Source organism: Pterocles gutturalis, unplaced genomic scaffold, assembly GCF_000699245.1.
Source record: "Pterocles gutturalis isolate BGI_N339 unplaced genomic scaffold, ASM69924v1 scaffold34306, whole genome shotgun sequence".
Taxonomy (NCBI): Eukaryota; Metazoa; Chordata; class Aves; order Pterocliformes; family Pteroclidae; genus Pterocles; species Pterocles gutturalis.
Window position 1 is genome coordinate 23,587 of NW_010106614.1, and position 24,031 is coordinate 47,617.

At 42.2% G+C, this 24,031-nt stretch overlaps 2 protein-coding genes across 2 annotated transcripts; one reads left to right on the forward strand and one right to left on the reverse strand.

Moving 5' to 3' along the window:
* The first annotated feature begins 528 nt into the window (after positions 1–528).
* B3GNT9 (UDP-GlcNAc:betaGal beta-1,3-N-acetylglucosaminyltransferase 9) lies at positions 529–2,707 on the forward strand. The gene is made up of 2 exons (XM_010087848.1): positions 529–561; positions 1,397–2,707. Exons 1-2 carry the CDS (start codon positions 529–531, stop codon positions 2,705–2,707), a joined length of 1,344 nt encoding a protein of 447 aa, XP_010086150.1.
* Positions 2,708–10,221: 7,514 nt separating this feature from the next.
* LOC104472259 (chromosome unknown open reading frame, human C16orf70) lies at positions 10,222–23,643 on the reverse strand. The gene is made up of 10 exons (XM_010087849.1): positions 23,550–23,643; positions 21,767–21,879; positions 19,721–19,854; positions 19,045–19,128; positions 18,262–18,344; positions 17,409–17,452; positions 15,401–15,444; positions 14,027–14,085; positions 12,685–12,757; positions 10,222–12,232 (listed from the first exon to the last, which is right to left on the reverse strand). The coding sequence occupies exons 1-10, from the start codon at positions 23,585–23,587 to the stop codon at positions 12,143–12,145; spliced, it is 762 nt and encodes a 253-aa protein (XP_010086151.1). The 5' UTR covers positions 23,588–23,643; the 3' UTR covers positions 10,222–12,142.
* Positions 23,644–24,031: the final 388 nt, after the last annotated feature.

A 24,031-nucleotide genomic window follows, 5' to 3' on the forward strand; every position in this document is an offset into this window, starting at 1 on the left:
CACAGGTTAACAACGCTGAAAAGAGTGAACTGAAGGAATGAAGGGTGTAGGAGGCTGCCAGCCCTCCTCCTCCGCCCTTTGCAGTCCTCAGTAAGGAGCGTGCCTCAAGTGAGGACAGACTGACATTCAGCTAGGGAGCTTTGGGCAAGAAGGTTTTGGGGGAGATGTTCTGAGCTCATTCAAGCCAGACAGCTGTAATACCCTCAAATGAGCTTCTGCTGGTACAGCACAGGCAACACAGACCTGCAAATCGCGTACGGGTGGGAGAGAGCATCAGTGGGATATATGAGAATAGGGGAAAGTTTTTGGGTGGAGCTAAACTTTTACAAATGTGCTCCTTGCTAATGCCTGTAGGGATTACAATTGTCGCCTGCCTTCTCCAGGAGTGACTGTCAGGTCCCCTCTGTTCAGCTCAGTTGTTGAGCTGCTCTGGGAAACTGCAGATATGGTTACATGCTGCTTTCTTACTCTTCCTTTTTTTTTTTTTTTTTTTTTTTTAAATTTGCTTGCAGTTGAAGAACTGATCGAATGAGACGGAAGATCTCTGGGAAAAGCGTAAGTGAGGAATCACATCTTGTATTTCAAAAGGCAGCTTCATCTCTCACACATCAGTAGAACATCTCGAACGCCAGGCTCTGCCTTGCTTCTGTGGGTTGGGATTTATTTGCCCACCTCTTGCTTACAGATTGGGGCAGAGGCAAACCACCCTGCCCCTTCTAACCTTATTACTGGAAGTCATTTATAATGGTTTAATATTTTATAAAGATTACTGGCAGCAAAAGGGCGCTATGTGCATTCAGGAGCGTGCTTACCGTATTCATTTTGAGGCACAGATCACAGCTGCGTTACACGAGCTGGCTCTGCCTCCGGGGAAATGCCAGCAACACGCTGCCGCTGAGGTCTGCCCTCCAGCAGCCAGCTCTGCGCCTCCCCGTTTCGTCTCAAAAAGGGAAAAAGCAGCGAGAAGCAGTTACCAAGTTAGGAGGAAAAAAAAAAAAAAAAAAAAGGGAAAAAGAAAATCTAATGATTCATGGAAGAATGGCACTGTTCATCATTTTCCACTTTCTTTTTCACAAAGCAGCAAAATCTCTGAAATGGCAAAAAGCGCTCAGCGAGAGGGATGGGGGAAGAAGGGCTGATTTCATGGTGTGCTTAGGGAGTGGTTTTCAGGATGATGGATGACTGCCTGGGGACTTAACTAAGCCAGTCACAGAGCCAGAGCCCTAGAATCAGCGGTAGGTTTGCAACCCACGTGCCTTTTGGCAAGTTCCTTAACGCGGCTCAGTGTTTGAAGGAGTGCAGTGCTCTTTGCTGCTGGTTTTTTTAATGGTGTTTCAGCTAGCCTTGCCTGCATGCCTCAGAGCTGCTGCTGACACACGGTGTGTTTATTTACAGATGGACAGCAGTGCCAGGCAGCTCAGCCATCGATTTTAACCGTCCCAGAAACACCGCGGAGACAATGAGAGTTCATCTCAAAGGGGATGCGATCTGTACCCTCTTCCTGCTGGTAGCACTTTGCTCTTTACTCTACTCACAACTGGAACATTTAGTCCCAGTAGGAAACAAGGAGCCAACCCAGAAAAAGCCTTCAGTAACACCAAAAATACCCTCTGATGCCAGAGCACCGTGGAGACCGGTGCCGGCAGAGGCGACAGTACCCAGACCTCAAGTAACTCCTATCGTCAGGCGAACAGAAGTGGCCAACAAGAGGGTCCAAACTACAACTCCATCCCCATTGACCGACTCTGCCTTCAACTTCAGGCACTATCTCCTGAACAAAGATAACAGGAACTTCAGCCTCCTCATTAACCAGCCCAAGAAATGCAGGAAAACACCTGGAGGACCCTTTCTGCTCATTGCTATCAAATCAGTAGTTGAAGACTTTGACAGACGTGAGATTGTCCGGAAAACTTGGGGCAGGGAGGGTTTGGTGAATGGGGAGCAGATCCAGCGAGTGTTCCTCCTGGGAACACCAAAGAATAGGACAGTGCTGGCAACATGGGAGACCCTGATCCACCAGGAGAGCCTGACATACCGGGACATTTTACTCTGGGACTTCATGGACACTTTCTTCAATCTGACCCTGAAGGAGATCCACTTCCTGAACTGGGCTGCTGAATTCTGCCACAACGTGAAATTTATTTTTAAAGGTGACGCTGATGTTTTTGTCAACGTCGAGAACATTGTTGACTTCCTTGAAAGACATGACCCCACGGAGGACCTCTTTGTTGGGGATATCATCTACAATGCCCGCCCTATCCGTGTCCGAAAGAGCAAATACTACATCCCAGAGACCATGTATGGGCTAAGCATCTATCCTGCCTACGCAGGAGGAGGAGGTTTTTTACTGTCCAGCCGCACCATGAGGAAGCTCTCCAGGGCTTGCAGAGAGGTGGAACTCTTCCCCATCGACGATGTCTTTTTGGGCATGTGCTTACAGAGAATCAACCTCAAACCCATTTTGCATGAAGGATTCAAGACCTTTGGCATTGTCAAGCCTTCTGCTGCCCCACACCTACAGACATTCGACCCCTGTTTTTACAAAGATCTCATGGTCGTTCACAGCCTGAAGGTTGCCGAGATCTGGCTAATGTGGAACCTGCTCCACAGCCCACGACTTTCCTGTACTCAGAGGAAGCAAATGAAGAAGCCCTTCCAATGGAAAAAGAAAGCTCAAACAACACCACAGGCATCACCCCTCAGATAACACCGGCAGAGCGCAGCAGAAATACACCAGCTGAGAACGGGGACCTGGAACTGTTGCAACCAAATGAATCAACTTTAGAAGTATTTTAGCATGTCTTATTTACATTGTTAAGAGAAGACAGCAAGCTATTGGAGGAATTTGACAAACTTCCACCTTTGCACACACATACTTTGTAGGTCCTTCTCCATTAATGAGTCCAAATAATCATAACAGTATCTTTAATTTATTATTATTTATTAGAATTCTAGTAGTGCTTCATGGGCCAGTGTGTAAAAGCACATTGCAAAATGCAATCCTTGGAGATTTTTCAGTGTTGTTAGAAATGTGAGAAATGAAAGACAACTGAGGGTAAGAGATGACGCCAGGGAGCACAGGGATCGTTGTCAGCTTCTTACCTTGACTCGGACTCATTGAGAAATGACCAAACTACACAGTAACCAGGGTAAAGGAAGTCAAGTCACCTTAGTGTGTGCTCAAATCAAATCCCCTGGATGGCTTCCTGGCAGCCTCGTAAGAGGAGAAGAACAGAACAACTCACAGCTGTTGAAACGGGGTCCTATACGCTGCAGACAGGGTGGACTTAAAGAAAACAACCTGGAGGCTGCGGCTGGCATGGCTGGTTGAGCAAAGGCCAGGTGCACAGAGAATGGGGAAGCAGCAGGCTTCCAAAGGGCTTTAAAGAAAGGACAAGAACATTGAGTTGATCCCTCCGAGTCTTGATTTTTCATTACTCATAGCAAAACCTCAGCTCAAATATCTGCTTCATTGACACACGCAGGAGGCAGGAGACCAGTTTTCATCACTTCCATGAGCTCAGACTCTCTACACTATGCTGACTGCTCCTCAGTCACCCAACAGCATCTGATCTCTCTCTCTAATCCAGATCTTAAGAAGGTTTGCATCTGGAAAGATCCTTTGGCTTTCACTTGTGAGGGTAAAACCACACAGAGCTGCTTCTTGCATCATATTTGGGAGTTTCTTCAAACCAAATGAAACCCTGTCAACGGACGGGGCTGGTTTCTGCAGCCCTTGGTGCTCTTGCCTGGCACCCAGTCAACTGCCAAAGAACAGCCAAGGTTTTCATACTGCTGTGGGTGTTGTGAAGGGAGAAAGAAGTCTTCAGACAAAAGGGCTTCAGGATAAAAGCCTTTCTAAATCTATTGCAAGAAAGCAAAACCACAAAGCAATGCAAAAGGGCTTCAGGATAAAAGCCTTCCTAAATATATTGCAAGAAAGCAAAACCACAAAGCAATCTTTCTGTTGGACCTTCCAAGTTTCAGTCAGTCTGTAACTTCGTAAGTATTTTAGGCATCAGACAAGAACACTGGACTGCTTGGTTTTTCAAAGAACACTCAATACTGTGAAGTTGTTTTTTCCAGCAGCAGATTATCTTAAAAAAAAAAAAAATTCTTTCCTTGGACATCAAAGAGGAAGTAAATTTCTTTAAATCAGGGTTAAAAAGCTATGAAATCCATCGGGCAAAGAGCCTGAATTCATCTCTGGTATTAATTCCTTTGTATTTCCCCAAAAAACCCCCCCCCGCCCCCCCAAACTCCTATCCATCAGAGAACCCCCAATGCCATCCTTCTTCAGGATGAGCTTCAAAGGAAGCTACAATCGGTCAGAAACATCCAGCAAGTGGCTTTCCCTTGAACAGAGCATGCAGCACAGCTGCCTTTCAGATCTAGGCATAACCCTCCTCCTGCCCGGCAGCGGCCAGGCTCAGCACTGGGATTAACTACACCCAGCGCGGAGGAGAGCAAGCTGGTGCTATTCACTGGGAGACTATTAACAAGCCTTACATGTTTTCCTTAGCATAAGAGTTGAAGCCTTGCTTAATGCATTTCCAACGAAAGGTCAGCTGTATAGAAATGGGAAGACCTGCAACCATGAAACACAGAATGAGCTTTGCAAGGAGCTCTGTGGGGGGGGATGAGCCAGAGCCTTGGTGGTGGGAGCAAGGCAGTCACGCCCCTGGCTGCCAACACGTGTGATACTTACGTATTTATGAGCTTGTACAGAAATGTAGTACCTGTGATTAGTTTACAGTTTGGGAAATTATTTCTACCACAATTAAAAGAGAGCATGCAGACGTGCCTCTAGTGTCAGAGTCTGTCCAGTCCACCTGCACACCTCGCGGGACTACCACCACTGGTATTTTCCATGAAGACAGCAACATGAAAGATACATTATTCATTCTTTTGGGTAACTTGGTAAATCTTTCCTTATGCTGGACTTAATTCAAGGGTAATGACAGCAAACCTACAAGGCGGCTAGTCAGGCTCAGCAGTCCTTATTGAGATCTCCCTTTTCAGCTTGGCGATGCACAGAAGCTGGCTCCTCCCTCTATCGCGTCTTCAGATCTGCAATCCGCCCGCAGTACAGCATGAACCAGTGCATTTGTCCCAGATCAAAGTTGTTCACCATCTCCCTGGTGTTGTTCACCATACCCCCACAGCTGGCAGAAACAGGACTGGAGCAAACTTGATTCCATTGGCTTAGCCTCTGAATAGCCAATTTCTTTTCTTCAAGGAATACTCAATCTAATATCTACTAACCAAAGATACATCTGCTTTTCTTTATCAGCCCCTGCTCCATGGCCCATTTGAGCTCCTCTTAAAAGTTTCCATTTGCTTCCCTTCCATGTGCAGTTAAGCTGGAAGTTCATAGCCCCCATACGTGAGCACTGGGGGGATACGGGAGGGCGATGCTGCCCCCCCCTGCAGTTTATGAAATGCTACTGACTGCTACAGCAGGAAAAAAAGTCTGCCTTCACCCAAGCTGGAGATTGCTTCCTAGAAGATGAGGGTCTCTTCAGAAAAATCTTAAAACCCTAGGTATGTAGGAGAACTGTCAGGAAGGACCCTCTACCCACCCTTCTGATGCATCTCAGAAAACCCAAAACCATCTACTTCAGAATGAAATTCTGAGCAGCTTTTATTAACTGGCTAATGCAATGCACCGGTCAGGGTTTTGCTGCAAAGCCTTCCTAGGTAATTTCTTCATGACTAACCCACGATAAAAAAAGAAAACATAAAAACATCTTAAGTGGGTTCCACCAGTAGCAAGGAAAGCAAGCAGACTTCGAGACAGACATAAATACCTGCAGCTAATACAGTACAGTCGGTTTTATTGAATCCCAGGGATTCACACACAGTCAAATTTTGTTCCTACTGTACATGAGAAGCCAGATTTGGTCACTATAACGAGCAGAGCTGGCTTGAACCTCACATTCAGCACCTCCGAAGGCATCTCTAAGCACATAAACTGGTAGCAGATGCCAAAATCCATCATTCTGTCAGGCCACCGCTGACTTAGACATCATTAAAAAAAAAAAAAAAAAGGCCAAAGAGGGCTCTGAAGCAATCAAGTGTTGAAATATTGTGCCTCCTGCCTGCAGTTTAATTATTCATCTTTCTATAGCAGGTTCTTGGGAGCAAACCCCAACTGCAAAATCAAACAGTACAAAATAATCAAACAGCTCAGAGAATCCCTGGTAAATATTATCACGGAGAACCCTCCCCGGAGAGTGCTGGGCGGGGGGAGAGGGGAGCCCACCCCACCGCCCAGGCTGAAGAGCTGCTGAGCCCCTGGGCTGTACCTTTCGGCTGGAGCAGCAGGTCCCATTACCCCTGAAACCAGCCCACCCCCTGTCCCCAACAATGCGACTAACCCTACTGAAACTTGGAAATCCAGCTTTTCAGGATTTTCCAGGCTTAGGTCAGTAAGCAAACCCATGCTGAGAAATGAGAAACTAAACCCCAAAGGAGGAGTGCGTTTGAGTCCCTCCAAGAGCAGCAAACAGCTCCCCCAGCAGTCCTGCCCAGCCTGACACTCTTAATTCATCCCAAACCAGCCCCCGGATCTTCCCTCCCTCCCTTTCCCAGCCTGTCCCCTAACAGTGCCCGAGACCAGGGAGAAACCAGAAAACCTCTGCGGTGACTGCCTGTCCCCAGGGGGGCTGGCTGCGCTGGGGTGGGAATAAAGTCACGACATTATGACAAACGCTCGCTGCGGCCATAAAAGCAAAAGAAAAAAGGCAAAATAATCTTAGTAGCCTCCATAGTTGTGGATGCAACAAAGCTACCCAGCAAGGAACGGGGCAGACTGGGGTTTTCAGGGCTTCAGTTTTCCTAAGAGAGAGCAGTGGAGGTGAAAAGGGAATGGAGTGATACAGGCTGCTTTGATTCCTTAGCTGATGAGCCTGCACACTGCGTAATCACGCAGGGCTTTTTTTGTGATTGGTATTTAAAATAAATGTCTCTCTGAAGGATATTAATTCTAGAATGAAACTTTGCACCAAATGGAATATGCAGTGTAGGTGTGAAATGTTAAGGCACTTTAAACGAACTTCTGCAATGGCAATATGCAGTACTGTTAAATGACCAAACTACTAACATCTAAAGGGGAATTAATTAGGGTATGAAAGAGAAAAGGTTATGTTAAAGCATTGCAGTCTAGTCCAGGACACAAGGTACTGGTATCTGACACCACGGTAAATTACCTGCTGTGCAAAGGCAGCTTACCTTTCCCACTGTTTCAAGCGGTCAGTATTCCCAGATCATGAAAAGGAATTATTTTGCCTGCTGGAAAAATAAACATCCCCACAAACAAAACAAAAGCCTTGGATATACGGTTTGGCAGATAAAGCACTTAAACAGAGACTTTCTTAATTACAACTAAACTTCACACAGGTAGAGAACACAGTATTTAAGGTCCCCTCCTTCATTAACTCCCAATCCTATTTTAATGCATAAGAGTCACATCTTCAGTAAGCTTCATTCTTCATTTCTCCTTATTTTGCTTTAACCTTACCTCTGAAACATCCTGGGCCCTATTTGACATGAAAAAATCAACCAGAAGTAATTTGTATTTTATTAACTCCCTAAACACACAGATTGATGGATTTATTTGGCTACGTGTGCTGTGTCGGGTTGTGTCTGCAATGATCAGCCATGGAGGAGAGTGCCTTTGTGTTGGTGCAATCAAGATAAAAGAAAACAACAGAGAAATGCGTTCATGGTACAAAGCTGACATGAAACAACTGCATCGGGTGAGCTGGCATGGAATAACTTTTTTACTCTTATATACATTTGGAGCCACCAAACACAAAACCCAAAAGAAGTTCAGCTTAGCAGAGCTGCCAAGTGACTAACAGGCTCTAACAACATGTACAAAGCCAAGGGGAAGGGGCACCACCACCCTCGGTTTCCCTTTGGAAAACACCAGCTGCAGTCTAACCTCAGGCAGGCCCTGCTGATGATCAGTCACCATCTTGCTGTAACGCTAAGCCACAGGAAAGATTTTGTTTTAAACAGGTTTGATGAGAGTTCTGCAATATGAATGATCATGAGTGCATGAATCAGTTCTCACACGTTCTCATACTTAAAACAACAAGAATCTGCTTTGAATTAGAAATGTAATGGGTCCTGGCAACAGAAAATTGGGTTTTCTTGACAGGAACTGCGTTTTGGGGAAGAGAGGGTTCTAGTATTACACAGCAGCACTGATCTGTAGCACTTGCTGCAGCCCAGGGACTGCGTGCTGACCTAAAGAGTACAGGGAAAAAGCATCAGCTTCACCTGCAAAAAGCAGGGCACAACAATCAGTTTCACTGAGCGTAAACTAATGAAATACTGGGGAAAATACTGCAATATTGAAGTTATGCAGACACATGCACAAACTCTTAATTTACCCACAAAGGAAAAAGGCACCCATCAAAATAGGATCATATGTACAATGTGTTTTATCCAAAATGCATCTGTACTTGATGTTATATCAAATTTGTTCCATATGAAACCAAAATGATGGACCAACGCCCATGTTTGCAACGTGCAGGATCTGCACCAAACCACACAGAACCCTACTCAGGACACCTGCTGAGATGGGACCTGACCCAGCCCAAGTCTCTCGGTTCCTTTGGGAGGGGAAGGGGATGCACCCCGCCCAGCAGAGCTTGAGCTGGCACACTGCTGCACCCCGAGCCCCCCTCTGCAAGGAACAGCTTTTGGTTCAACTAAACAGCCTTGTCCCAGCCTCCCGCCCCACCGCCATCCTCGCTTTCTCCCCAGACCTTCTCTATTCCCTACTCCTTCCTCTATTTGTTCCGGTGATTCAAAACTGCTGCCAGTCCACACCCCCCAGTCCTAACCCTGTCCTACCAGCACGTCCTTAAGGCTCCACGCCAGCTCCCCTCATGCATCAGCACAGGAACAGCTTGGCTTGGCTTAGTCCAAGTAGCAGCAAAGAAATCAAACCATCTCTGAGAAGCGAGCTGTGAACAGCTGCAATCAGAAAAGAAGTACGAGGAAAACCACAAGAGCTGCCCCACATTCTCTCCCCATGCCCTTCGTCAGGTCTGCCTCTCCCAAAAGTCAAATGCTTTGCGCTCAGCCCATCAGCGGTGGCCAAGATGCAAAGCTGCCTTTAATTTTTTGTCTGTTAACAGAGGAAATTTCAAGATGAAGGGACTAACCTAGAGAAGTATCTAGGCTGTTAAGAGACCACATTTCATTATCTACATATTTTTATTCCTTTGACTGACCAGAGCAAAGACAGGAGCCACTGAAGCCGTTAAATACCTTTGGTTCAGCTGTTGCCATCATGCCCTAAGGCTCAAGGTGCATGCTACGGCAGCAGTCCTGACCTCACACTTAGGAAGATTTTCAACTGAATACGCTTGAGAGCAGGATATTGGTAGCATCTGCGTAGCCATTACTCAAATCATCTCAAAGAATTTACCTCCTCCTGCAGCTAGTCTGGAGTCTTTACTAGAAAAGGATTGCTTAAAATTAATTGCAATAATGAGCAGGATTGCTGTCATATTTCAGTAACAAGCGTACGCATGCACACCCTCTCCATTCAGAGATCACAAAACTCCCCACGAGCGTGCTGTGCCAAGCACTATGCGAGGTCATTTTCTATGCCAGAACTGAAGGGTGCGAGGGGAGGAGAGCTAAGTGCTCTACCCTGCATCACAGAGCCAGCGCAGGAGGAACGCGAATGGCAACAGGAATCCTATTCCTTATGCCCTGCATGAACCTCCAAGGTGCTTCAGGGTAAGCAGCCTTCCAGCACTTTTCTACTGAAGTACCTTAAGGCATGAGAAAGCGGCATGAGAATTCACATTCGCTCCTTTTACTGCAGATGTTTCTTCCACTCCGTTGTACGATATTCAGCCTCTTTGAAGCTTGATTGATTTTAATGATACCCAAAGGCTGACCATAGAGTGTAACAACCGCATTTTTCAGCGCAATGCAGAAGCCACGGTGTTATTTACCATACTTTAAAGACATTCTTTCTCCACTCCAGGGCAACAATTTATAATATGCTTTCATGTATCTAGTAGGAAACAGACTGCATGTTAGTTTTCATACTGCTTCTTCAGAGAACACACTGTATCGGCTGTAAAGGAGGAACACCAGTCAGGTACTTCAAATGTAACATCTGAAAGACAGTAAAATAAAAGGACTAACTGATAAGAAAAAAAGCAAAGACATCCATGTTTTTATTACAAAAACACCCAGCAACTGTATTTAACACAAAAACAGTAACTGAGAGTCTCATTTTATTTTTCTTTCAGTGTACATGCTCATTATTATTCCATTTAATTTACAGAAGGGCTATGTAAAATGAAATTAAAATTAGAGAGGAAACAAAAGGAAGGTTGAGGCATAGAATTTTCTTTGCAAGCAATGATCACAGGAGACAGCACAGATTGAACAGGGATTCAACAGGAGTGACACCTAGGGATAAAGGTAAACAATAACTTTTTCCTTATCCATTAGATTCTCCGTGGGACTTTTTTGTTTGTTTTAGCAAAACAGTTTAGAGTATCACAGTATACAGGAAGACTAAATGGCAAAGAACGTCTCACACACACACCACATTCATCCCTGCTACTGGTCCAGGATCCAAAACTTCAGTTAACATTCGACTTCCTATCTCTCATTCATTGATAAACTATACAGGATTACACTGTACATGAAGTTAAAATTACAAAAATGTCATATTTACAAAATCTGTACACACATAGTAAAACTCACAAAATTGTCATCTATGTATCACAAGTTGCTACACCAAAATATTAAAAATGGGATAAAATTATACATTTCTCTTGTCCATTTTTAAAAAGGGTTCAATATTTCAAAGACAGACCACCTATTTCCCCCAAATAAGACTGGTAAGAGAACTAGAAACCTAAAGTATCCTCCTGGGATAAAAATGTCGCGAGCAGCATCTCCCAACTAGAAAGAAGCCTATATCCTGTCTGCTGGGGTGGGGTGTGCAGTTAGCATATATGTACAAAAACAGTGAAACTACAGTAAGGATGTCTTTGGCTAAACCTTTGGCATAAATTAAAATCAGACTTCAAAGTTACAGAAAAGGTTTTCGTGGTGATGGCAGAGCTTGGGAATTTCTGAGATACCATTATATACAGCTTTTCACTCTCTAAGGAAACAGTAGGAATAAAGGATTTTGGAATCGAGGCAAATGAGGCAATGCTATTTCTTCATTAAATTTTTCTGTAGTATGAAAAACTGTATCAAACCTTTTCACTAAAACATAATTCAATCATAGAAACAACCTCTTCCAGAATTCTTTTTTTGAAACTGCATATGAAAAAAAAAAATAGTAAACCAGCCATGGCAGAAAAAAATGTTTCAGCATATCAAGTACATATTAGTGCAGGAAGGTGGATAAATTTGATCCACTGTATAAATAAGCTTTATGCGCAGCGTACATTAAATAACCATCACACCCCACTCACACCCAGTACACAGATGCTCCTCAGTGAAGATAAACGTTTATCAAGTAATTAAAGTGTATGTAGTGCAAATGTTACAACCAAGTATTATGCACATGCTACTTGCTTGGTTTAAAGTTACACAAAGATGTGGTGCCTGAAATCATGGACATATATACATCCTTGTCACACTTGGTACAATGTCCTAAGCCACAGAAATACCGATGTGTTTATATCTATATATATATACACACACGTTTTCTTAAAATGTGACCACCACATCAATACAGTAACACAAACAGACTAAAATCAATACCTGCTTCCAGATGCTCCAAGGCTCAGAAAGTTTGTGCTTCTAACTCTTGCAGTCATTACGTGCCCCTCTTCCATTTCCCCCTTCTGCCAGCTGAGAAGGGGGGACAGTCTCTTCAGGTCTGTGCTGCATAGGATGAGGGCAACGGAGAGGAATAAACGACGGCACAGGCACCTAAGCTGCTTTCCTCCATCAACAGTCCCACGCCCCATGATGGAGGGTTGAGAGAATTTCCCCTCCACACCGCTCCTGGGTGGAAAGGCTTATTTAAAAAAAAAAAAATCATAACGTGCTTTCCATATTATAAGTGGCAGCAAATCAAGGCACGCTGTACTAATTTTGTAGCATTGAGATTAGCTGACTTTGCAGGGGATGCTCACTGGGGAAGGTCTGACGTTCTCAGCTGGCTGCTGGGCCGCGTTGGGCCATACAGAGTAACAGAAGCTATGTGATTATTCTGCATCACCTGCAAAGGTACAGCAAGGAAAAAGGGAAATTAAAAGAACTGTACACCAAACAGGAACTCAGAAGAGTGAAAATAGTGAAAATGGAACGGATCTGCCTGAAAAAAGGAAATCGAAATAACAAAAGAAAGCAACAAGCTCTTGGCTAGTTCTTAAAAGTGGTCCCTGGATTTCCACGACACATCTAAACACCAGCATGCTCCCCACTACTTGGGGCGAACGCATGCATCTCCTGCTAGTACAAGATCTAGGTGACAAAGTTCCAGCTCGAGCATGCAAATGTACAACCTCAGAGAAGAGACTGGAAGGTTGACTGGCTCTGCCAATAAGATCTAAAAATACAGCCACTCCCAAGCGCTGGCTTTTAGTGAAATGGGAAATAAGAAGCAGTCATAGTAACAGCAAACTCCTCATCTTCTCTTGCTCAAACAAATATGAAAGTTTTTCTCCTAACCTCAAAGATCATTCGTTGCAGTCCGAAGCAAAAGGTTGACCCAAATGGGTTAGTGTTGTTCGGAGATGATGACCTGAACAGAAAAGAGGGGGGAAAAAATGGGATGTGTGAGGATCAGGAACTTCTTAGGGGAGAATCATCACTCAGCAATATAAGTTAAGTTATGGCATCTTTAACATGTCTTTCATCAAAAAGAAAGTAAATTTATGTTATGCAACATCACTGCTAGGCTCCAAGGGAGCCAGAGGGTACCTCTGCTTAATGTCACAGAGCCGTTATACATAGGAAGAGAAGCACCATGTAATTTATTACAAATTATTTTTGTACAAGATCCTTTCCCACTCTTCAGTCTACTTTACATCTCAGCCCCTACCTTATGTATTTACTATATCCTATTAATCCATTGGTTTTATCATGTTCAAAAATTTACCCTGTAAGATGCTGAAATAGAATAAACCAAATTTCATTAAAGGGTACTTTTCAAGATTAATGTATCACTTGTCCTTCAGTTATTTCCAATATTTCTGGATCATATACATGACCACGGCAGACTCCTACTGCCTGCAATGGATTTTAGATTACAGCCAAAAAAAAAAAATCCCCTAGAAAATATTTACCCTTTTGGCCTTTCTTGTAACTGGTCAGTTTCTCAGATTGCATGTCTGAGACATTTGAGATGTGCTCACTAAAGCAAACTCTGGTTGAACTACTCTCTCCAACAGAGGGGAAAAATAGAAGGGCTCTATTTAATAACTGTTTCACCCCAGCTTTCCTTCACATGGCTTCTGCCTTAATGATCTCACTAAAACAGCAGTAACAGGGAGCAAAGGGCACAATGATTTAGGGGGGGAAAAAAAAAGGGGAAAAAGAAAAAAAAAAAAATCAAACTCAAAATCATGTCAAAGCCTAATGAAAATACCTTGTTTGGTATATCTGAAATTGCTACAGTATTTTCACAGTACCCATGACTTATACTTGTCCTGAGATAAATCAGTTTCATATCATAGAACGATAATGCTGCAAACAGACACAATGTCGCATTGCTGAAATGCAAGTGACTAGTATAAAAATTCAACACTATTTATTACACATAAAGAGAGACTTCTTTATAGGCTGCTTAGCTCTTCTCTGGATTTCACAGCTCAAGGAATTTTTGGAAGTATTTTCATTCTGCATGTCAGTTTTCTCTGAGAGCAGCTATCTAGTCTTGTTAATGGCCAAAAAGTCTGAAACTTTACCAGCAAAGCAGCCCAAAAGTACCTAGTGCAATAAACACCCTTCCTCTGCCTAACTCATCCTCTGCTACCAGCTCAACCCTGCCAAGCAGAATGGAGGTCTTTACCTGTGAAGTACCACTGGCTTCTCTACAGGGTGCCCCAGAAGGTCCTGAATACTGTCCCACTGTAAACATAAAGATTTTCTGTTAAAATGAGGCACAGGAAAATTCTTTTTTCATCTACAAAGAGTCTCATGTATATTTTTGTTTGTGACATGTTCATTTGCCAAATAACAGAGGTTGTATTTGCAGAAGTACTGGACTGTAGCAATATTCAGTAATGGAAACTGTCCATTACTAGCGCTAGGAAATTCTCTCACAGTTTATTCTCATTTTTGTCTCAAAATAGCTTTGAATTAAAGGTATTAATATAAAAAATTCTATGGGTCTTACAGGTAAAATGTAGCTGGAAAGTCTTGTGGCATTTCAGGGACATCTCAGAGAATAAAGCAGCTGTAGGAAACCTCAGAAAAATATTCTCTTACCTTTGCAGCAGGAAAAATAGCATCACTGCTACCTCTCCCAAAAGCCTTTCCTTGATTTAAGTAACAAGGAAAAGAAGAGGAAAGCTGCGCTATTTTAACGACTGGGAACATTGAGCAACTGTCATCACTCTAAGCAGACTTAAGAAGCTGGAGTTTCACACACAAGACTGAAATTAGTCAAAGCACCGAAGGATGTAAGCAATTCAAATTAAAAAACAAAGAATAGCAGCTTGCTGGTTGCTGACTCCAACTTTTTCTTCCCAGTAGGTGACCCAAAATTCACCAAAGAAAGTCTTCATTTGGCACCCCAGGAACCAAGAGAGCAGCACTGCTCCTGGCTGAATGTCAACTGTAGAGGCACTGCTAAACACAATTTTTTTAGAAATTCAGCAACTGCCCAGTTCAGAATTTCATTTAGGTAGTAAGACTATACAGTCTTCAAGGAGTCTGCTGTCCTCAGGAGGTGGCACACTGGCAGCGACATTTTTGTAAGGCCTCCTGCTGCCTGAGAAACGTCCCATTACTGGCACCCTTCAGAAAAAGGGGAAGGACACTGCACCCTCTTGGTTAACTACCGCACGTCTTCAAGAGCTACAATAAGTAAAGAGCCCTGTGAAAATTCTGTTTAGAAATCTCTCTTCCAACCACCATTCAGCCACCACTGCTATTGCTTTCCTATATCACTTATTTTACTGTTCTATTCTACCTGCAGGTATCTTAAAATGCAAAGCATGCAACAATTTAGCTTGCTAGAAGCATGCTACCGTGAATGCCTTCAATCCTTAACAAACAAAATGTTTAAGCCACAAAACATGCATTAACTTCCGTCTTTCGACTCTATTTTAAAACACGATACACCTGCTATTATTTCTTCAAAGACTATTATTGCAAATTCAGCAGATCATTTAGGTGGTTTACAAAAGGAAAGAAAACATTCAATTCTGCACAGACTTACCTTGCTGTATGTTGTACATGTTTCTGTCTGTGAATCAGTACTATCTATGAAAGAAAAACAGAAAAGCCTTTATCGTTTACGCTTTTACACTCTCCTATATGATCCTTTATTTTGGGAGGTTGGTTCAGACAATGGGAGACATACAAGCATTAGTTCAGTTCATATACAGATTTACCAGCATCTACTAGCAACCAGAATTGTCGACATTATTGATTAAATGCCAGTTACGGTGATTAAACACATCCTGCCTTCAGCAAGTTCCAAGTTCTAACACTATATATTTAAGCTGTAATCTTACATATAAGAACGTCAGCATAAAAGGAACCACATTTCTTTGCACTAGGTTAACACGCCTCATCAAGATAGCATGTTGTACCACTTGTCAAGCCCAAACGCTCCGCTGCACTTGGAAAAGCAGCTGGCTAAACCGACAGCTTCAGACTCAGGAGCTGGCAGGACTGACATAAGCTAAAGTTTCACTCTCTCAAAAACCCAGCAGAGAGCTTGGGAATTACAGTCCCCAGTATCATTCTTGTGGAAAAAGGAAAAAAAAACCCAACATTATATCTATTAAATAGCAAAAAAAGCTGCAGGTGAGGACAGCATTGCATTTACACTTTAGTCTTAAAAATAGTTTGCTGGCAGTTTCAAGCACTGTTTCATACATAGATTTGGGGACTTCTGAACACTGAAAGCACCCTCTTGAAGCAGTGGGAATGCAGCTAGATCCTAAACAAGTCAAACATTGCAAGTGGTCTTTGATTTGATTGAAAGCTCCTCTGTATTTTCCACCTGCTAAATAAACACGGTCTCTTTATGTTGAAAGAGTTCAGTGCCTGTTCAGATTGAACTCTGGCTCTCAATTTATGATCTGAACTTGACCTTCAGAAGGGAGTTAAAGCTGCATCAGGCACTGCCACCCATCGTTAAAAGACGGGCTCTTCATAAATTTTATAACATTTGTTTACAACTTGTTAAATGTCCTGAACATAAGGTGGAGACCAGAAAGGCCAGTTAAAAAAACCAAACCACCAAACAAAAAACCCCAAAAAGCCAAACACCAAACAAACAAAACCCCAGACATATTCAGAAGAGATTCATGGTACTACTTGAGGTGAATAAAAATAATCAGACACGAATGCCTTTAAAGTATTGCACAACAGCCCAGGGGAAAAGAATTCTAAAAAGTGAACAGAACTTTCATGCTTATTCTCTTGGAAGAAGTACAAATCAACTTTGATATAAGCTTGTATATATAGACACGTTTTTTCCAGGTTTTTATTCCTCTGCATGCTCAAGCTGCTGTGACACCTGCAGGAAGACTGCACTTTGCACAGGTAAGTGCTTTCAGTGAAAACCGATCCTTGTGCAAAACCTAGCCAGTGTCCAGGATTCCCTGGATAATCAAAATACACACCTTCCCAGTAGACGTTAATTCTTACATAAAAGAAGTCTACCTTGATCGCTGTGATCTGCAATCCCACAGGCTGAGATGACTTACACGCACAGAGCTGGGCACATCTAAGCATCTGCCCACATATTCTGGGTGTTTGTTCCCATTCCCAACTAAACCAGTTTATGATAAATATCATGAATAAGCCTTTCAAGAGCAAGTTCAGCATTTAAAGTTCAACAGCAGATTGGACAGACCAGCTCAGATTAACACTGAATTATGAATTTTGATCCTCCAGGTACAAGGGAATTGATTATAACAGAGTGGCAGCATCAGAGAAAATCAGTGATGTTGCAGCTAAATATTTGTATGACCCAAGTAAGTAAATAAGGTAGTATAAGTAAAATCGGAGAACTGCTGAATTTGTCCTGAAGTATCTTTCTCACTTAAGAAATAGAAACCTAAACCCAACATTTCTCCTCTATCTCAATGACGTTCACTGTTCGCATCCTCCGATAATGACGGATGCATTAGAAATGAAAACTGCTCATACCTCCCCTTTGAGCATTTTGTGGTACGTGCCCCCTGAAGCAGGACAACAGATGAACTACTCACCTCGCTTAATGACTAGGGGAATCTTGAATTCACAGCGATGGTAACTAGAAAGTGCAAATTGTAAAGCTATTAGAAAACAGAAGACCCAAAATAAACTGTATAGCACAAACCTGGGGCTCTTAATAGCCAGTTTAATGAAAGGTGACATGAATAATAAATTGAGAGTCTCAATGCTGACAGCTTCAGAAGAAAAGTTTAGTTCTATGTTCTACATAAAAAAAGGCAGCAGCTTGGCAACGTCCTAAAATAATTTTCTAAAAGACACAAAAGGTCCTTCAGCACAAGTTACTCTGCTGTTACACAGAGTGGATGGAGAAACACTCAGCCTAGAAACAGTACCACAGATTTCTCTGTCACCAACGCCAACTGCCTGACAATACGTTCGCCTTAATCAGACACCCAATCGCTTACTCCGTAACTCATATTCCTCCCCTAAAGAGCTGACATTTAAGAAGTATTGAAAATATATTCAGAAGCATGAAAGAATTTTTTGTTTTAATCAGTAACTGAAATCATGTCAAGAAAAAGACAGCAGCCTACCTACCAGTAAATGGACACTCTTGCTAATACAAAGTCTGCCTCATGCAGGAGAGCTGGTACACTATAGCTGGAACCAAGAGCTACCTTATCTCATTCACTGCTTTAAGACATACTTGACAATATAAAGGCATTTAAAAGTAAAAAGAAAATGATTTTTAAAAAAAGTGCTAATAACACTGGCTGAAACCTCCATGGGTTACCAGATACACCAAAGACACATAGGCAAAAATGCTTGAATTCTATAAAGGGAACATAAGATTTCCTTTTCAGACATTTTAAAATACTCTTGTACAGATCAGTTCTTTACACTCACATGTTAAAGTTGTAATGACCGGGATAATTTGTGTGCAGGACAAATTTCTTCACCTTGTGAGTGTTTGCATCAAAGAGAATATCCTATGGAAGAAAAAACAGACATGAAGCATTCTGGATAGGAAGCAGCATTCCACAAACTAACCTGAGATTAGTTACAACAGTCCCTGCAGACAGTGATATGTATCTATGTCGCTGGAACTGAATGAAACCATGAAAAGTAGTATTTGAAAAGGAAACAATTTGTAGATGCAAATAAATGCACATTTTCTCCAGCACTCAATCACAACTGCAGTTTCATTTGCTAACGTTAGCAAGTTTCCTAATGAGGTCTTGTTTCTGGACATTATCCACAGTAACATAAACTAAAGTAAACCAGCTGCAAGGAGGGACATGAAGGTTGAACTACACTCCACAGCTCGGCAAACTTTCACAATTGGTGTTATGGCACACCTGCCTCAGCTGTGTGGGACAGGAGCGTGGATTTCAGAAACAAGAATACTATATCTATGCATCAGGCATGGCAGAGGGAGAAAACCCAAGAGAATGCAAAAAGCATGAACAAAGAGCCCTCTCTCCACCGGCAGAGATGATAAAACATTAATGATTGAATTTGCAAGTGCTAGAGAAAAGCCAGTGTTGTTTTTCATACCCAGAGATTCCTAAGGCAGCAATCAAGAGTTTTGCAGTCTCTCATTTCCCACAGCCTTTGGCCTTCTGAAAGGATTGCTTGTGACTAAACCAAAACCTCACATGAATTTGTTTATGGAAGCTTCCCACTCACCACTCCAAGTGTGAAATAGTTGAAGAAGTAGTCATTGCACTTCGATGGGACCTGCTTATGGGGTGAGGGTGAATGGATCTTCATCTGCAAGAAACAATTTTCAGATGTTTCAGATATTTAACAGCGCTCAGAAAGATGAATGCCATTAGCAACATCATTCAAACAAATTGCTCTTATCTCATTTGAAGTCCTTGTTCAAATACCTAAGGCAACCCTGCTTCATGACAGGACCATCAGCTGCTTGCAGCAGCACAATGATATATCAGGTCTTTTCTTTTTAGTTACCTCAAGTAAAAGTTTTACTCATATGCTGCTATGTAAAAACATTAGGAAAGGATCAAAGTATCCACTATTTTAGATCAAATGTAATTAAAAAAGAGGTAGACCCTTGCTAAGGGTCACTTGGATTCAAAAGTGCTCCCATTTTTATCAATTTTTAAACCAGTTAAAATGATGCAACATTTTTTTAATTTGAGACATCTGCATTTATTTAACTTTAAAAAAGCTTTTAAAAATCAAATTACATAACGGTTCATCCTGGGCTATTATATGTCAAGTGAAGCACTCATGATTTGTGCTACAGGGAAGTTTACCGTTATTCACTGGCCTTGTAAAATGCAGGCCCTGCGATTAAACCGAGAGAGACAAGGTCCCGCGCCTGAATGAATTCCCTCACCTTATCTTCAGACTTGTAGAAGACTTTGTGCGGAGACCCCAGGGTGCTCAGCACATCCTGGCACGAATCCCCAAAGTACACACAACGCTCAAATACCCGCATCTTGGCATCGGCTAAAACGCCCGGGCCACAACCTGAGGAATGGAAAACAACTGAAAATCCATCCTTCCTGACCAGAGAAAACATCAGCACATCAGCACCAAAACCTTATCATTCCTCTACTGATCACAAACCTGTGCCAAACTAAATTTAACCCTTTGTTTCGCAACAGTTTAAACATTTCTTATCCAAGTGATGCATGTGCCGACTGTTGCAGAGGTCCTCACCTTAACCTCCACCTTCAGCAATGCTGTCTTCCCTTCCTTGCCATTCATGTGATCGTCACTTTTTTTCCTAGTCAGTCTCAATTTGATCAGCTGGTTATTAGCAGTGAGTACCAGGAATTGCTTCTATCCTTAAGATACTAGCAACTAGAGATGTATCTCCAGCTAAAAAAAGTAAAAGCTGTGAAGTGAAATTCCTCATCCATATTAACTGTACAGGAAAACACACATTCTCTACCCAACATTCCCATAGCTTATTAAATCAACAGCAAGTGTGCTCCTATGCAAACAATGTTAAAAATGGATCTTACTGAATAGCCATTACACAGGCGAATGTCTGACACAAGGTACTAGATGTTACGAAACAGAAAGATCCTAGTGTGTGACCCCATCTGCTTTCAGGAACCCAGCATCTCACATTCATGAGAAAGCACATACACATATTTTGCAGTTACTGCAAAATGCAGGCTGTGCTCTAAATGTACAGTTTGTCTCACTGTACACGATTTATGTAGCCAGTTACCCAATAAAATAAATAATAAAAATCTGAGTGAGTCACCATTGGTTTCTTAAGCAACAGTTACTTCAAATTAATACACTTGCAGAGAAAGTTGTGCTAGAAGAGGTGTGTGATATGTTCTACAAAGGAGCTTCTACAAACTTTAGCAAGACAAGAACAGCACATGTCCAGATCGCCTCTCTGCACGTTTTCATCTGAACATTAGTGATATATTTTAGTAATTATTTTATTCATTGACAACATTCCCTTTAGGCTGCATGTATATATTTTTAACTAAGCTTGACACTCTACCTTAGAAGTGTCCAATTTCTCAAAATCATTTCTATTATTACGATGTTATAGCTAACTGCTTCCCTAGTACACAAGGATACACGTTCCCTGTCCTAGGCAGCTCTCCATTATCTTCCTCTGTAAAGAGAGAAGCAAAGTAACCGAAAACATCTGCTCCATTTTTACTCATTTTTTTTTATTCTTCATCTTAAATTTTCTCCTTTTTAACTTTTGCATAGAAGAGGTCAAAAGCCGAGCCTGCTAATGAACATTGTTAAAAATATCTCAGTATTTTGTCATGAAAACACTGTCAGGTCTTAAGTTCTGGTGACTGAACAAGGCTCTTTTGCAGTCATCATATCTCTTCCGAAGTTCTAAGCCCCCCTGCCCCACCTGAGAGCATGCACAAGGAGAAGGTATTTATCAGCCTCTGTCCCTTGCACTGCTGTCTCCTACAGCAAATGAAAACAGAACTGAATTTCAAGTGCAGCCTAAGGCTGCAGCACAGATGCAGTTTCTTACTGGCATTTTAAAAAGCCTTCCAGAATCAATCACAGAAGTATCAACGTTCTACAGATCACTGGAATCTCAGAAAAAGTACACGTACATAAGGTGTCTTGGTTTCTCACGGGTTTTGGTGATGTACTTGCCTCTGTTTTATTCTGGAAACAAATTCCATTTCTGCAAACAGACTCTAAGGACTTGGAACTACAGAGGACAGGGCTACAGTCCTCTGCAATTTCTGCAGGGCCAGGGAAACGCAGCAGTGGGCAGACTCACCTTCACAGGGTTTTTACTGGGTTTTGTTTCCAATAGAACACTTTGAAATCACCTGTAAAATTGTCACAAATAACCTAATGCTTCATTTATACAGGTTTATCCCTCTTTTCCTGAGGAAAGCAAGCAGCTCAATGTCCTGAGTGTCACTAGTACCTGCAGTGAGTAGGCGAAGCCGTAAACCTGAGGGTCCAGTTCCATCTCTCAGAACATCGACGTTCTCAGCATACACATTACCAAGGAAACAGCTGAGGGGCATCAAGGGAGCCCTGAAACCAAGCATACAAAAAACGTGCACAGGATTTGCTTTATCTTCTAATTTTCCATTAACAAGCTGGTACCAGTTCACTGCAACAGAGCACGTTAAGCTGCATTTAACTCAGACTGAGGATTTAAGTTATATTAAACACAAGGATCAGAGAGCCTGGAGAAACAGGAACAACAAGGCAGCACTCAAATGCAGGACCTTTACTATTAATGAAATAAACAGCAAGTTTTAAAGACTCCAGAAACCACAGAAACTGTATCTAGCCTTTGGATACTTGGTGTGAGGATGTATTATTTCAGACTTCTCTCAGGGAAAATGGAAGTTGTCAAGTTTTAAAAGATACCAACTCCTTGATCTAGGCATATCACCCAAATACAGCAGAAAAGCCACCTCTGTGATGCTCTCACTGCTCTTGGGAACATACTCCCTAGCCCAGAAGAGGAATTCAGCTTGTGCCGGTGCACCGCAAACCATTGCTCTGCTTTAGTGGGACAGTTCTCATTTTAACTCAATTACAATAACAGTTGAGAAAATCATAACAGCCTCAGGAAAGATATTTTCAATGGAAGGGCTTTTTTTTGTGGGCTAGTTTGTATATGCTCTGTAAAGTTCACTTTTCCTATATGAATTTCTCCTCTGTGTGAATGACTTGAGCTGAAAGTCAGGCTTTGAGCTCTCACACACACCCCCCAGAGCCCCGTTGACAATTAGTGCCTTCACCAGAGCCCACCATGTCACAGATGGGCACAGACAACATTCTTCTCAAGTGCACTTATTTCTAATTAGGAGGCAATGTCTGCAAAAAACAAGGTTCCCTCCCTTCTCAGTGGTAATCCAAGGATGTGTTAATCTTCTCCTGGCATCAAAACACAGCTGTCTCTGCTAAAACTATCACCTTATCAGTTTGTGTATTTTTAAGCTGAAAAGAAGAATTTACAGAACGGCAGGAACAATGCTTTGAAAAAGAGCAAAACATGAGATGTTGTACAATAAATTACTGCTGAAGACAGAATTCAGTATCACAGAAAACATTAGCCATGTGAAAATATAACTATTCTACTAATATTAAGTCATGAAGATTAGTTTTCTCAGAACAGTAAATTCAGTCAGGTGACTGGAAAGGTACTGAATATATGGTAGATTATGCATATGGCTTAAGCCTGAAAAATACGTATTTTATTATTTTTGTATAGCAAGAGAGCTTAAGACCTTTGGTAGGACCCTGCCATGACATACACAGTACCAATACACTACAAAATGACTGACTGCCTACACCGAGTTTGATTTGTCTAGGGAGAGGTCATTAGCATGCAAACAAAATCTAGAATAAGAACAGCCTAACTGTATCTCTTACCAGATTCACTACATTTCCTCCTTTACGTAATAAATTTGTTTTCAGATCAGTTGGATTAGCCTACTGCAGCTGAGCCAAGCCCATTCTATAGCAATACAGATCAAACCAACATTTGACTATAAGGGCTGAGGACAACACCTATGGAAATTTGAAAGAGGTTGGTTTCTAAATGCATTCTGCACACTACCAAATTCATAAAACATCCAAACTGAACTAAAAAAGTATATGACTACCTTTAGCATTTACAAAACCCTAAATAAACGAGGAAGAAAAAGGATACTCTAAGTGATCAAAACAGCACGACCAGCTGTACATACTTGGTGTCCTGCAGGCTGTTTCCGTTGTAGATGTACATACGTTTCACAGTCGCACCATGTGGAATTTGCAGAGAGGCTAGACCATGGGCAAAGTTAGGCTGTGGATATACAAAATCATCCTCAGTACATGACACACTGGACACTTTAGGTCAAAGTTATAAATTACAATCGGAATACAGTACATGCTTACCAATTCAGATGAGTCTCCAGCCACAGGGGGGAAAACAACAACAAAACCCATTGGATGTGGTGTTTCTTTACATTACACCCCTCCTGGATTCCCAAGCTAGTGTGAAATGCTCACTGTGACCATCCACCAAAAGATGGCACTAGTCTGACAATTAGCCATGGTGTGTACCCAGAATTCAAGTTTCCTTGGTTTGATCACTGGCAAGTACCAATATAGAAGTATTTGTACTGATACGCTGTATTTAAGGTCTCAGAAATTGGCTAACTTCTTTTTCTCTCCCATTGCATTACTT